The following is a 14,784-nucleotide window of genomic DNA, read 5'->3' as shown; positions in this document are numbered from 1 at the left end:
TCAGCTGCCTCTGGCACTTCCCTCCCTTTCCCTAGTCAACCAGGCCAAACCTCCTGTAAGGCTTCCCCCCTGTCCTAGCCCTGAACTCATATCTTTCTCTAGTTTCTATCATATCTCCCCTCATGCCCTCTCCGAGTTCATCTTGTCCATGAGACCCACTTCCTGCTCCCTCAAACCTATTCCCACTAAATTGCTTTTCCCACCCAACTTCCCTTCCTGGCTCCCATGTTAGCTGATATTGTTAACGGTTGCCTCTCCTCAGGTACTGTCCTCCTCTCCTTCAAATCTGCCATCATCACCCCTCTCAAAAAAACAATTCTTGACCCCTCCGTCCTTGTAAACTACCGCCCCATCTCCAATCTCCCTTTCCACTCGGGTCCTCGAACGTGTTGTCGCCTCCCAAATCCTTGCCCATTTTTCTCAGAACTTCATGTTTGAATCTCTCCAATCAGGATTCTGCCCCTGCCACAGTACCGAAACGGCTCTTACCAAGTCACAAATGACATCCTATGTGACTGTGACAAATGTAAACTAACCCTCCTCATCCTTCTCGACCTACCTACAGCCTTTGACACAGTTGACGATTCCATCCTCCTCCAACACCTCTCCACCGTCGTCCAACTGGGTAGAACTGCACTCGCCTGGTTCCATTCTTATGAATCGAATCATAGCCAGAGAATCACCTGCAATGGCTTCTATTCTCACTCCCGCACCAGTAACTCTGGTGTCCCCAAGGATCTTTCCTTGGCCCCCTCCTATTTCTCATCTACATGCTACCTCTCGGCAACATCATCCAAAAACACGGGGTGATTTTCTCAATGGGGAGCTTTTGGAGGTGGAACTCCCACTTGTCGGGTTTCAGTCCCGCCTCCATCAACGTCTAGCCAATCCACGCTATTTTCCCATGATTGACCTTGTTAAGCCCGCCCAGCAGGCTTAGCAGGCCAAATAAGGAAAAGCCAGTTGCAGAGAACGTCAACGTACGATGTTTCAGCATCATTTGACAGCTTTGTGAAGCTGTCAAACACTGACACTCTCTGTAGTTTGACGAGGTCTTGCATTCAAGACCTCATCAAACCTCTTTCCTTTGCAGAAATGAGATGGTTGTTGCATTGGAGAATGCAACGGCCATCTGTCATCTCTACCGCGGAGGTGCGAGACTCCACATACACACCGCCTGAAGCCTGCAGGAAGGAACAAAGGTAAGTACAATTTTTCTAACAATTTGCACTTACCTCAGATACTCACCTCTCCACACTTGCACCCATCACTCTGATGTCATCCAAAACTCTGCTGCCTGTGTCCTAACTCACACCAAGTCCCATCCACACATTACCCCTGTGCTCGCTGACCTATAGTGGCTCCCGGTTAAGCAAAGCCTCGATTTTAAAATTCTCATCCTTGTTTTCAAATCGCTCCATGGCCTCGCCCCTCCCTATCTCTGTAATTTTCTCCAGCTCCACCCCTCACCCGAGGTATCTGCTCTGCTCTAATTCTGGTCTCTTGAACATCCCTGATTTCAGTCACTCCAACGTTGATGACCGTGCCTTCAGCTGCTTGGGCCCTAAGTTATGGAATTCTCTCCCTAAACCTCTCTGCCTTTCTACCTTTCTTCCCTCCTTTAAGATGCTTCTTAAAACCTACCTCTTTGACCAAGCTTTTGATCATCTCTCCCAATTTCTCCTTATGTAGCTCAAAGTCAAATTTTGTTTGAAAACACTCCTGTGAAGCACCTGGGGATGTTTTACTACTTTAAAGGCACTATATAAATATAAGTTGTTGTTGACCTAAGGGGGGAGGTAGGAGCATGGCAGGGACTCAGAACATGAGAGTTCAATTACCCCGTAGTTAGGGACCTGGCGTATGGTTTGCAACTGAAAACCTGCAACATGTGAGCAACACTTCTCCTATTGATGCTGAGAACTTGGAGGCCCTGTTGCAGGAGGTGCACCAAAGGAGGTTGATCTTATCTGGGCTGAAGAGACTCCTGATTCTCTCAGTTTCATTCTTAGCTATTTCAACACCCTTCGTGAAGTATGTATTGATAATTTTTTCTTCCTATGTGCAGTATCTTGCACTTGTCCACAGTAGATTTCATCTGCTGTTGATCTGGCTGACTATTTATTTTGTCCAATTCATTGTAATTTCTGAGGTGTCCCTACCGATTCCACTCCCAGTTTGAAATAAAATTTTACCACTTTTCTTTGAGATTCTGAGTCCAAGTTATTTAAGTTACTGAGAAACATTAGTGGTTCCAACCCTGAACCCTAGCACACCCCTCTCAGTGCTTCCCCCATCCCCACCCTGACATAACCCCTCTACTCTTCATCCAGTTTCTTATCCATTCCCAGGGCATACTCTTAATCAAAGCTTGCGTTTGACTAATAGCCTTTCATGTGGGAATTTGTTGAATGCTCTTTGGACATTTAGATACACTATGCCGTAGGGCTTTCCAGTCTATTCTGGATGTTACTTCCTCAAAGGCATCGAGGTGGTTGGTCAGACATGATCTTCCTAGTCTGAATCCATGTCGGGAACTGTTTACTGAGTTATTATTGTACAAATACTCTTCAAATTTTCTCCAGTTGATTCCATTATTTTATACAAACTTGAGACTAATAGGTTTTGCAGTGCCTATGTCTGTTTTATTCCCCTTGTTGAATTCTGGTATCACATTAGTCTATTTCCAATTATATGGTAGTTCCTCAGTGTCCACTGACTCCCATTTTTACCATCAATATTAGGGCACAAAGTTGGGAAACAAAAATTTTCTACTCTTCCTGGTCCACAAGTAGTCCTCAAAATAGTTAAATAAAGAGACTTATCCTGGCATCTTCTGGCCACTCAGCTGACTGCTGCCAGATCTGCCTGTTGGATTTGGCCCTGTGCGGACCTCCCGATTATTTGAGTTAAAATGGTGTTGCAGCACTGATGACATCATTGGCCCACGACATTTGAACCTAAGCCAGGGGTGGGTCCTCATGCTTATTTGAGGTGAGTTAAGATGGCGGGGGGCAGGAACGTGTTGGGAATACTGTGCAACATACCCACCCCAACCTGCCATTTTAACGACCCACCCACCCTGTTCAAATCTACCCCTAAGTTTTCCATCTGATTAAAACTTTTTGAATAACAGTTTGATTTTCGCTTATGCTGTTTCAACTATTGGTAACTGGTCAGGGAGAGAAAGGTTGCCTTGGTCATATTTCTTTGTTGTACATATGATAATGTACAATAAAAAAAAATAAGTTAGATTACTGTTCTGAGTTACCTTTAATGAGAACCTGAAGACTGCAGGTGGAGCAAGGCAACAGAATGATTTGAAAACCAGAACAAGCATTTTAAAGTCAATGCACTGGCAGTCTGAGGAGCCAACAGAATTTGGCAAGGACAGAAGTGCTAGGTTTGCGGAGCTTACTTTGGGATAGCATACATACCAACAACAACAACTTGCATTTATATAGCACCTATAACATAGTCCCACAGCGCTTCACAGGCGTGTAACCAAACATGTGCCATGGTCGTGGCTGAAATGGAATTCATGTAGGATGGAGCTTGGGAGACTGATAAGCATAATCCTGCTTAGGTGTTGCAGTCCATGTACCCCATTCTTATCTCTGTTGGTCTGTTACCTGTGTTTCAGAGCCCTGCAAGTATAATAGCCTAGTTTAAGGGATGAATTCAGCAGAGGTGCCAGTGCACTGTGTTTCACATTGTCTTGCTTCAAGCACTGTTTTTTTTGAGTTAATCCATTTGGCAGTGCTGAATAAATAGTGCTGATTTAAATGAACTTTTGGCTGGCTTTCATGCTGGTGATCCAGAATTCCAGCGGGTTGTCAGGGAGGAAATGTCCACAACACAAATGCTGCAGCTAATTCCGCTCTCTAGACGAAAGATCACAAGAAAGTATAAATAAAGATTTTTTTTCTCTCTCTCTAAAACCTTGGATAGTTGGCCCATTTTAATGGTGAATATAATTGTCGTGTATATTAAATTTTTTAGCAGCTTTTAAAATGAGATTTGCCACCAATATTCTACAGAAGACTGTAATATTTTACGACATGGAAGAAATAAACAGATTTGGAGGCACCTAAGTCAGACTCTGCCTTCTTCACAACAGATTACAAAATAGATGCAGCATGGCCACGGAGAGGACAGGGTAAATAACATTGGACTATACATTCCTCTGTTCAGTAATTATAACAAAATACTCATCTTGGATAAACAGGGTGTAATGTCAGCAGAAAGTTTCAATGGATTATTTAGCTGATCGGAAGCTTCCAGCAGTGAAAAAATGGGTGAAACAAATAGCCAATTGTTTTTTTCTGTACGGTCATGAGGAACTCGTGCAACTTCTCTCACCTGTATAGTCAAAGTGAAATGTTTGACCTGGTTAGACCTGAAGTTAGTGGGCTTAACAAAGAGAAATTGTGAAATATCATCACAGCAGTGACAGAAGTGGATAATGCAAACCCAACTCACATTGACTCCTTCCCTGAGGAGCAATTCTCACTGAAACTGCATCAACTGCATTGATAGTATAATTATACTATCTGTCACTTCACAGCAAAAGGAAATGTAAAAATTAGCTTTCTAGAGATTAAAAATAAAATTTGGTTGTGAATATACATTATACTTAGATTTAGAAACTTTAGTACTTTTTTCCCCACCTGATTATCTCGGAAAAGAAATGGGTGCAATTTTCGGATTCACTAAGCAAAAAGATCATGAAAAAGGGGACAGAGTTCCATTACACCTGGTGTCACCTCTTATATGTTGCTCCAGGAATTCCAGAACTTTCCTCAAGTGTGGAGCAGCATCTGTGTCTGCAATTGGCATAGGCCCAGCATTTTACTGGTAATGAGGGAGAACAATTCAATCCCAATGTTCTGCCTCCATTTCTTCTGCTTGTTGCTCAAGGGCATCCAAGGGGCTGATGGTGAGCCCTGTGCCAGGACCCTGCTCAGATCGTTTGGATTACCAGGGCTCATGGGTTGCTTCTGCCTCATTGACCACCATTTGGACATCCAGCTTTAATAAATATCTTTAAAAGGAAAACCCATTATTCATAATTTCAGATTCTGAGCTGGGTAGAGCATAATAACCATGGGACAAGGCATTGACTTGACTTCTAATATTTGGTGTGCTGATGAAAATTAATTGAGAGCCTTAGTAACTAATGCCTCCACATAATAATCTAGGCTGACACTTGAGTGCAGTACTGAGGGAGTGCTGCATTATCAGAAGTGCTGTCTTTCAGATGAGACATTAAACCGAGGTCGGTCCACCTTTTCAGGTGGATGTAAAAGATCCCATGGCACTACCTCCCAATATCTTGGCTAAAATTGCTCCCTTAACCAACACCATTAAAAACAGATTAACTGGTCATTCATAAAATTTGCTGCTTGTGGAGTCTTGCTGTACACAGCATTGGCTGCCACATTTGTCTGCATAACAGTGACGAGACTTATTCATTCATTGGATGTGAAGCACTTTATGATGATCTGAAGATGTGATAAGGCACTAAATAAATGAAAATTATTTTTCTTTCTTCATAATATGTGGAAGTAAGTGCAAGAAGCAGACTCCTAAGCAGACTCCTAATCAGACGTTTGATGTATGGTTAACATTTTTAGACACTTCTAGAAATTCTATGCAAAAACTGGATTCTCCAGTCCAAACCCAGACAGAGATCAATCCTGACATGGTGTCCTGGTTGTTTTGTTTCTCCACAGTAAGAATAGTACATCTTCAAATTCTATGTCACTATCAGCTCATCATGAAACAAGCAACAAGAGTCTAGACTCAGTCTTCAAATTCTGTTGTTGCCCCTAAGACACTAATGATGTAGTGTTCTTATAACATGCCACATGTACTGTTGGTTGAATACATGGACATGCTGTTTTTGACTGATTAAAATGTATCTCTGTGCTTCTTACGTGCTTTATCGGTCTCGTGGCAGACTGCTCTTGAGTCAGCTTAATCAACAAGTCAATTCTCATACATTGGGGATATTCAGACAAAATCAGTCTGAAAAATCAAGACAACCAATTAGCAGTCAGTCAGCCATTGCATGTGGGCTTTGCTCTGCAGAGATCGGCTGCTTTCTGTCAGTTCCATTTAGTTGGAGTTTACATATCTTATTTCTATGTCTCTTATGAGGAGTTTAGTGTCTTTAGACACTGACTGTATTGTTTTCCCATTTTCCGGACAGGGAGGGAAGATCCCAATCAGGTGGACAGCTCCGGAGGCGATAGCTTACCGCAAGTTTACCTCAGCCAGTGATGTTTGGAGTTATGGAATCGTCATGTGGGAGGTGATGTCATATGGAGAGAGACCTTACTGGGAAATGACTAATCAAGATGTAAGTACTCCTGAGCATCAGACCTTGTAGTAATCTCTGAAGAAAGCATTTAGCCTGGAAATTACTATAGGCAGTGGTACATGAATGCTAAATTAAATTCCTTTCTCCATTATTTTAACAGAGGCATTAACGCATCTATTTAAAGAAATATATAATGCCTCTGTTAAACCAACCTTCAGACACTCAAAGTCAAGCCTCACCAATCAATAATGACCAATTGAGCAAGGTATTGGAAGCAGAACCAAAACTCAGCACAGAGTTGACACCTTCAGCAGAGGATGGGAGGGGGGAAGCTATGTAAGCTTACGATTTAGTACAAGAGCAAACAAGACAATTTAAAAGAAAATAGTTAAACATAAACATGTACCACAGTGCCTATCAGGAGATTATCTTAGCACAGGGACATCCTGGGAAGCCCAATTCTGCCCTTACCCAACGTGCACACACTTGCACTTGCACAGTCGTTGCTGTAATTGAGTGCTGAAGCCAATTGTAGCACCTCTAAACTTGACCAGGGTGAGATCTGCTAAATCAGTACAGAGCAGGAAACAGACCCAAGCCCCTCCTAGCCCTTATGCATGAGGGAAGATTTGCTTTGTGTACTATGTGTAACATAAGCCTTAAACCCCTTTTGTAAAGACCGGCTTTTCAATTTTGTGGCACATTGCACACAGAGGAAATCTCACCCCATGTGGTGCGCTTGATTACTGAACCAACATTCCATTTCCAGAGAACAGAAATATAAAGGCCCAATGGAACTGAGAGCTACTTTCTGAAGTTCCATGAAACACGTGCCAGACCTTTGCTTCTCTCATCAATCTCAGTTGCTGTAGTGAAAAGCCCGTGCTCTTGCAGTGAAGAAAGTAGCCCGACAATGGAAAGGAATTGACTGGTACCTTTTTATGACATGCACGCCTAGAAGGCAGGGCTCTTTACCCGAAGCACAGAAGTGGAACAAATTACCCTCTAAGGGACACTTTCGATGCGTAGAAATCGGCTTTGATGCATCATGTTAGAATGCCTCATTAATAAATCCAGCCACAGTAAGCTAAATACTGACAAATATGTTCCCTTCTTAAAAGAGCTCTGATAGTCTGCAAGCTACAAGTCGAATCAGTGCGCGACAGTTTAACTGGAGGTAAGCTTAATTGTAATGCAGTGAGGTGAAAACTGAGTGACATCAGGTACATGTTACCATTTGAAAAACTTTTGGTTTGTTTGCAACAGGTGATAAAGGCTGTGGAGGAAGGCTACCGCTTGCCAACTCCCATGGACTGCCCAGCCGCTCTTTACCAGTTGATGCTTGACTGCTGGCAGAAGGATCGCAACAGCAGGCCCAAATTTGAAGAAATAGTTAGCATTTTAGACAAAATGATTCGCAATCCGTGCAGCTTGAAGACGTTAGTTAATGCTTCCACGAGGTACGTTGCTTTCTCTGCTACCGCAATTATTTAAGATATAATTGGCAAAAGAGCCAGAGGGAAGATGAGGAGAATTTTTTTTTTTACACAGCGAGTTGTTATGATCTGGTATGCACTGCCTGAAAGGGTGATGCAAGCAGATTCAATCGTAACTTTCCAAAGGGAATTGGTTATAATACTTGAAAATAAAATATTTGCAGGGCTATGGGGAATTGGGACTAATTGGATAGCTCTTTCAAAAAGCCAATTCAGGCATGATGGGGCAAATGGCCTCCCTCTGTGCTGTAAGATTCTATGATTCTAGCTAACTTTTCCATGATAATTTTTCTTTTTACGAAAATATTGCCAACTGTTCTGGCTGCTGAGAGTGTACTGAGAATTATTGTTACTACTAGTGATGCTTCACCTGACTCCTTAGTAATTTGCCTGGTTATGAAAACCTAGCCACTAACAGACAGAAAAAATGCATCACAGCTTCCCTGAGAAATCATGAAAACATGCAAGCCTGTCATTCATGCATGGCAGAATATTGCATCTTTACGACACTATCATTTAACATAGGGCAAACACGTCCAGTGGAGAGCCTTGTCCACCCGCTGTGTCTGTGGCAGGTGCACTGCCTCTAATTTTTCTGCCCGCCAGTTTTAAATGTCGGTGCATTGCGGGTAGTGGTCTGCAGTTTTTTGATGTGCACAGCTGGCAGATGAGGCTCCCAACTGGCAGTGCGCACTTGTAAAATCGACCCTATCGGAGGACAAAAACTTTGCTTCCATCTTCGAACAGTAGCTGCCAGTGTTAGATGCACTGAAGTGATGGCCGTACAGAAGCAGAGCCCCTGCTTTGCTTCATTTTCCATTTGAAGTAATTGTAGGTGGAAAATAGGGGTATTAGATACAAAGTAAAGGTAACTGCTAACACATAAGTTCTTTGCAGCAACTAAACAAAACCTTTGATTTCCTTTTGCCTTTGCATTGTGCTACTATGACTTGGATTTTTGGGGCCTCATGGGACAGTTGCTGATCTTTTTTTGGTAGCTAATATGAATGGGAGTGCTGCTAACAAATAAATAAAGCCAAGGGAGTTTATCAATGCACAGAAAACAGATTGATTAGGTACAGCAGAACAGTGTGCCATGCTGCGACTGAGCTTGAAAATGCAGAAAATTCAGTCTGTTTCAGCTAGCCCCATTTTGCATGCAGGTGAGCAGAGCAACTGAAAGAGGAAGGAAAACATATAAATAAATAAGTTCTGGTCTCAAATATACTTATTCAAATTCTTATTGATCCATATAACAGAGGGATAAATTTCCATGGTGATTGACCCGATTGTTTGCCGTAACTTCAGCAGAAGAATTGTGGAAAACCTGGAAGAACACGTACGTGGTGTTTCTTCTGGGATTTCCGCAGCTGTTCCGCCAAAGTTACAGCAGATTGGGAAAAAAGCCCCTGTGGGTATTCACTCCCCTGGAGTTGCCAATCTGCAAAGAGGAATGGCAGAAGCATTGATTTACCAGATCAGCTGATGGTGTTGGTTTGTCGAGACTTTCCAGTTTCGCTGGTGCTGCCGACTGATGCCCACAGCTATTCCACTCAGAAACAAACATTTATGCGTCAGGACAATCCCATTGGTGCCACAGATATAATATAACAACAACTTGTACTTGTATGCCACTATTCATGTAACAGAGTATCCTAAGATTCTTTACAAGCGGATAGGAGGTCACTCAGCAGGAAGAGTGAAAAAAGTTAGGAGTGGTGTTCATAAGTGTAGTCCAAGTGGTGAGTTTTGAGAAGATTTGAAGATGGGTGTGGCAGGGGGTAAGACAGGAGGGTTTAGAAAGAGAATTCCAAAGTGCAACAACATGGTGGCTAAATGCTCTGCCATTGATGGTGGAGCAGAAGAGTGGGACTGGAATGCACAGTTGGACGATCAGAGGGTGGTTTTGAGATGTAGGGCTGGAGAAGATCACAAAGGTAGAGTGGAGTAATGCCATGCAGGGATTTGAAAATGAGGACAAGGGCTTTGAAGTCAATTTGCTGGTTGACAGGAGCCAGCGTAGGTCGGCAAGTGGCGATGACTGTGTGGTACTTGCACAGAATAGGATAGGGGAGTAGCAAATAGAAAATAAAATAGGAACATTCGAAACCTTGAAACAGAAAGAGAGATGCCAGTCTTCCTGATCTGCTGAGAAAAAAAATCTTGGAAACTGAAGGTTATAAAATAGAATAGCAAAATACTGCTGATGCTGGTAATCCGAAATAACAACAGAAAATGCTGGAAAAACTCAGCAAGCCAGGCAGCATCTGTGGAGAGAGAAACAGAGTTAACGTTTCAGGTCGAAGACCTTTTGTTCTGACGAAAGGTCTTCGACCTGAAACGTTAACTCTGTTCTCTCTCCACGGATGCTGCCTGGCCTGCTGAGTTTTCCAGTTTTTTCTGTTGTTATTTTAAAGTAGAAAATGGTAATGGACAGCTGGTCTGTCAGCATCTGAAAGAGAAATATAGGTTCATGTCTCAGTCATGAGCCTTCAGCGTTCTACCTAATATGAACCCATCTTTCAGCTGCTGCCTGATCTGCACGTCCAGTGTTTTCTGTTTTAATTCCCACCAGTTCAATTTCAATGTTTCTTTCTTTTTTTGATCTGTTGCCAAGATTGTCCATCTGGGATCTATAATGGTACTGACCTTCAGAGTTAAAAAGGAAATAAAAAGTTTATTCGGTTTAAAATGGAGCGAGAGTGGGTGTCTGACAGGGGTCAGCAGGCAGGAAATGCAGTTATCAAAAAAGATTGGACGATTGCATAAATTTCAATATCCAATCTTCAAAACGTTTAGCACTAATGCGCTTTAGTTCTTTTTTGCATTCTAAACATCTCTATTAAATTTGAAATTACTATCAGTCACAGGGCTGCAGCCTAATGCTGCAGCAGCAGTACAACAGGAAACAGCGAATTGAATTAAAAAAATAATAAATTACTATTAAAGAACAGAGGAGCAATAGAGGAGATACTTTATTGCAAAGCTATTTAATCAGATGTACTGTAAACTCTTTCGTATCCAGCACCTATGGGACCAGGATGGTGCCGGTTGATGAAAAATTCTGGATAACAGAGAGGCATACCTACCAAGGCAATTTTTAACACAAACAAAAATAAAAACCACTGACTAACTCAGCCACCGCGGGAGACTCGGACTCAGCAAAACGAGTGCTGGGTGGATTCGGCAAGATTACCGGTTATCTATTTTGCTGGTTATTAAAGTATTCCGGATGATTAAGTGCCGTTTAAACAAGAGTTTACTGTACTAGGACTTCTTATCATCCCACAAGAAATATATTTTAACGTATCAGTCCATACCTCCCCGGCAATGAAAGTCTTTTTCAGTTCTGCCCTTACCAATGGTAGGTGGTTCGTTAAAGTTTTATTTAGTAAACTGAAATATTAGAACACTGATTTTTTTCAAATATTGTATGTTTGTTTGGTTGGTGAAACCTGCACATTACTGATAACACATTGGGCCGTATTTTGCAACCCCTACGGGTGCGTACGAGGTGTGTACGTGCCCGTAGGGGCCGCGCAAGTTCCAGGTTTAGGCATGCAAAGCGCATACGCTGAAACCCGGTACTTGCGATCTGTCTTGACAGATCCTCCGCATCCCCGGGAGATGAGCCTCTGTGGGTGGAGAGTTGCGGCATTTGCCCAACTTCCGCCCGCTGAATGCCTGTGAAATTCTTATGCCTCATAAAAGCAGGCGTACCAGCATAAGAGCTTTAAAAAATAGAAAAATAACATTTTATCACTCATTTATAACTTAAAAATCCTGTCCAATAAAGTAAGTTTATTTTTAGCCCCCTTAAAACATACGTTTTTTTTCAAAAAATAAAATATTCATTTAAAATATTGAATTAAATGGCATTTTAATTAATTTTAAATATGTAATTAAAAAAAAAATGATTTCATGTATTTGTGTATTTTTTAAGTGATCCCCATTCATACTTATGGGAGTTCTGTACGTACAAAATCCCCATAAGTATGAATGGGGATTCCCTTCTTTTATTGGTTGGGCCGGCCCATGTGATCCATGGGGCGCTTGCGAACCACGCATACGTGGAGAGGCCCACGATTGCAAGCCTCCGTAACTCCCGGGCCACCAGGTAAATACGTAGATTTTTTACAGGTTGGAGGCATCTGCCAGCAGGAAGTCTCTGATCCCAAATTTTGGGCCATTTTTCTTTAGTCAAATAAATACGTGCTTCACTGCTGGGGGTATTGGTTGTTGCAGAGGTACACGGCACTAAACCTGTGGAGATTTATTCACTACAAACAAAAATATTGCAGATACTGGTAATCAGAAACAAAACTAGAAAACACTGGAAACACTGAGCACATCAGACAGGATTTATCCAAAGGACACAAGTTGACATTTCAGATAATTGATCCTTCCTCAGAACTGGAAGAAATTACTGATGGACATTATTTAAAAAAGAACAGAACATGGGAAAGGGAGCAGGTGGACACATAACAACTAACACTGGATAAGAAATAGACTGACCTGAGAGGTAGAAATAGAAAGAAAGTGCTTAGGTGGAGAATTAAGCTGGTAAAATGGAAGAATGACGTGATCGTGAATGCACTGCCTGAAAGGCTGGTGGAAGCAGATTCAATAATAACTTACAAAAGAGAATTGGATATATACTTGAAAAGGAAAATTTGAAGGTCTATGGGGAAAGAGTGGGGGGCGGAACTAATTAGATAGCTTTTTCAAAGAGCCGGCACAGACACGATGGGCCGAATGGCCTCCTTGTGTACTGTAAGTTTCTATAATCTAAGTGATATGCACATGAAACAGAAGGAAGCATAATTAGTGAAATGAAAGAATTAAAGACATATATAAGACAGTCTGAGAATGACAAGGGAGATGGGTAAGTAGAATGGGAAGCATGAAAAACTGACAGGTGGAGCAGGCTCCAGTGACCCAGGAGTCTGATGGAAGAAGATTTCCTCTCCATTATTTGTAGCAAAAGCGTAAGTTCATTTAAAAAATATTTTTGTATGTTTATGATTTTGCTATAAAGAGCGAACAGAGGAACTCTTTTTTCCTCTGGTTACAGTACGTGTACTATTACTGTCTAATATCAACAAGAGAGAGAGGAACAGAGGAACTGTTTTTTCCTCTGGTTACAGTACGTGTACTATTACTGTCTAATATCAACAAGAGAGAGAGGAACAGAGGAACACGAAACCCTGACAAGTAAAGGTTTTTTTTTAAATGTCAGTCTGATTATTACTGCCTGTAACTTGGCAATTGAACTGTGGCAGGACAGTCCCTGCAAAAGCACTTTCCTCCCATCAGTCTTTTCCCCTGTAGCTTATTGCATGCCATTGAAGGGAATAGGGGCAGGATGATATCATCATACACTCCTTGCACATTAGAGTGCTGGCAATTGTGTAATTGACTTCATACCCATGTGGATTGGAAGGTGACTGCTCTGCCTATGTGTTCTGATAGTGAACATTGTCACACCTTCCTTCCTGACATCTCTTCATCATTAAATTGGCAATTATCCTGCAGTTATACTGGAGGTGGATGCACAACACTGAATTATACTATCCACTCACGCCACTCTATAGTGAGGAGAAAGACAATTCTGTGCCTGAGTATGTAACTGCATACATTCAACTCTATTCACTAGCCTTTCAAAGATTGAAATAACTGGGCAGGATTTTAACACTTTTGTAAAATTAGAGACTGAAAATTAGAGGTTCAAACAGGTCAAAGGGGATTCTTTAAATTATAATTTTAAATCTTACAAGGTCTGCTGCATTTATGGTGCAACTAGTACAAAGACAAAGCAGTGTGAGACAAGCAACAAGAGGTTGTTTCATATCTGATGTCAAACTGATGCCAGATTGACTTCAGTTCTTGTGTTGCCACAAAGCAGAAACTATTTTTCAATGACACAAATTGCACAGTACAACTTGGAAAGCTGCTTCTTTTTGATGCGTGCATGTGTATGTACTACCAACAGTTGGTCTTACCCCCTGCTCTTTCACCTTTGGTAGTGTTCTGTGCTAAAGACCTGGGTCATTCACCTAGGTTTCTAATTTAAAAAATAAAACAGCACTTTAATTGTATGTTAAAAACTATTACCGTTGAATGAAATGATATTACTTCCATTTCAATGATTGCGTTTCTCATTTAACCTTGTTAGTTAAGGAGCTGGTCTGCTGCTGAAGTATCTGGGTTAGTCCATCACGAGGGCCACCACCTGGCCAGGTTTTGATTAGCACAGCTGTTCCCCGCCTCCAGATAGCCTAGAAAGGAATCCTCTCTTGGGAATAGAGTCTTATCCCAGAATTTCAGCCGTCTAGTGGCGAACACATATTTTCTTGTTCCATCCTCAAGCTCGGGCTCTTGAGGGTAATGCAGTGTTTGCGTACAATTCTCTCTCTAATATTGGTTGCAGTGATGTATTCTGTACCACCTTTTCTTTTGATGTTGGTGCAGTCTAACACACTGTTATTATAAATCATTTCTTATTTTTTTCTAAATACACTGCTTCACATTGCTCTAATAATTCAGTGACAGGGAATTGATATCCGCAGGTTATTTTGGTGCAGTGGGTACAAGCGTGCTGCTCACTGACTGCTTACAGGATCAGGTACAGCAGACAGACAGGACAATGGAGAGGATTGCTAGCTGAAGAGACTGAGCTTACTGCTCACTATAGTTGCCCCTGCCAGCAGAAGGATCAGATTGGTAACAAAAATTCCATTGAGTTTGTGTCCAAAAGGTACAAACTCTACTGGCCTGCAGCTGGGGATGAATAACAGCGTTCCCCTTTAGGGCTTTATTTTTTCATTGCATAAGGCGGCAATTCTTTTTACCACATTAATCACCAACATCCCAATTAAATGTTAGCAAAACAATGAGTACACCATAGTGAGAAAAAATATCAGGTTTGGGAACAGGTAGTGCCCAATATCTAAATATCAACCA

The 14,784-nt window shown here is 41.8% G+C and overlaps 1 protein-coding gene across 1 annotated transcript in view; it reads left to right on the top strand.

The window, feature by feature from the left end:
- Positions 1 to 14,784, top strand: part of epha5 (EPH receptor A5) — a 496,258-nt gene that overhangs the window by 477,025 nt on the left and 4,449 nt on the right. Inside the window, exons 14-15 of the mRNA XM_085991135.1 lie at positions 6,215 to 6,364; positions 7,592 to 7,785. Coding sequence (XP_085847261.1) covers positions 6,215 to 6,364; positions 7,592 to 7,785 — 344 coding nt within the window. The remainder of the gene's footprint in view (positions 1 to 6,214; positions 6,365 to 7,591; positions 7,786 to 14,784) is intronic.

This window comes from Somniosus microcephalus, chromosome 1 (genome assembly GCF_052327205.1).
Source record: "Somniosus microcephalus isolate GS21.2 chromosome 1, FLI_Smic_1.0, whole genome shotgun sequence".
NCBI classification, from domain to species: Eukaryota; Metazoa; Chordata; class Chondrichthyes; order Squaliformes; family Somniosidae; genus Somniosus; species Somniosus microcephalus.
Note: the sequence above shows the minus strand (reverse complement) of the source record. Positions and strands in the feature narration are given on the sequence as shown.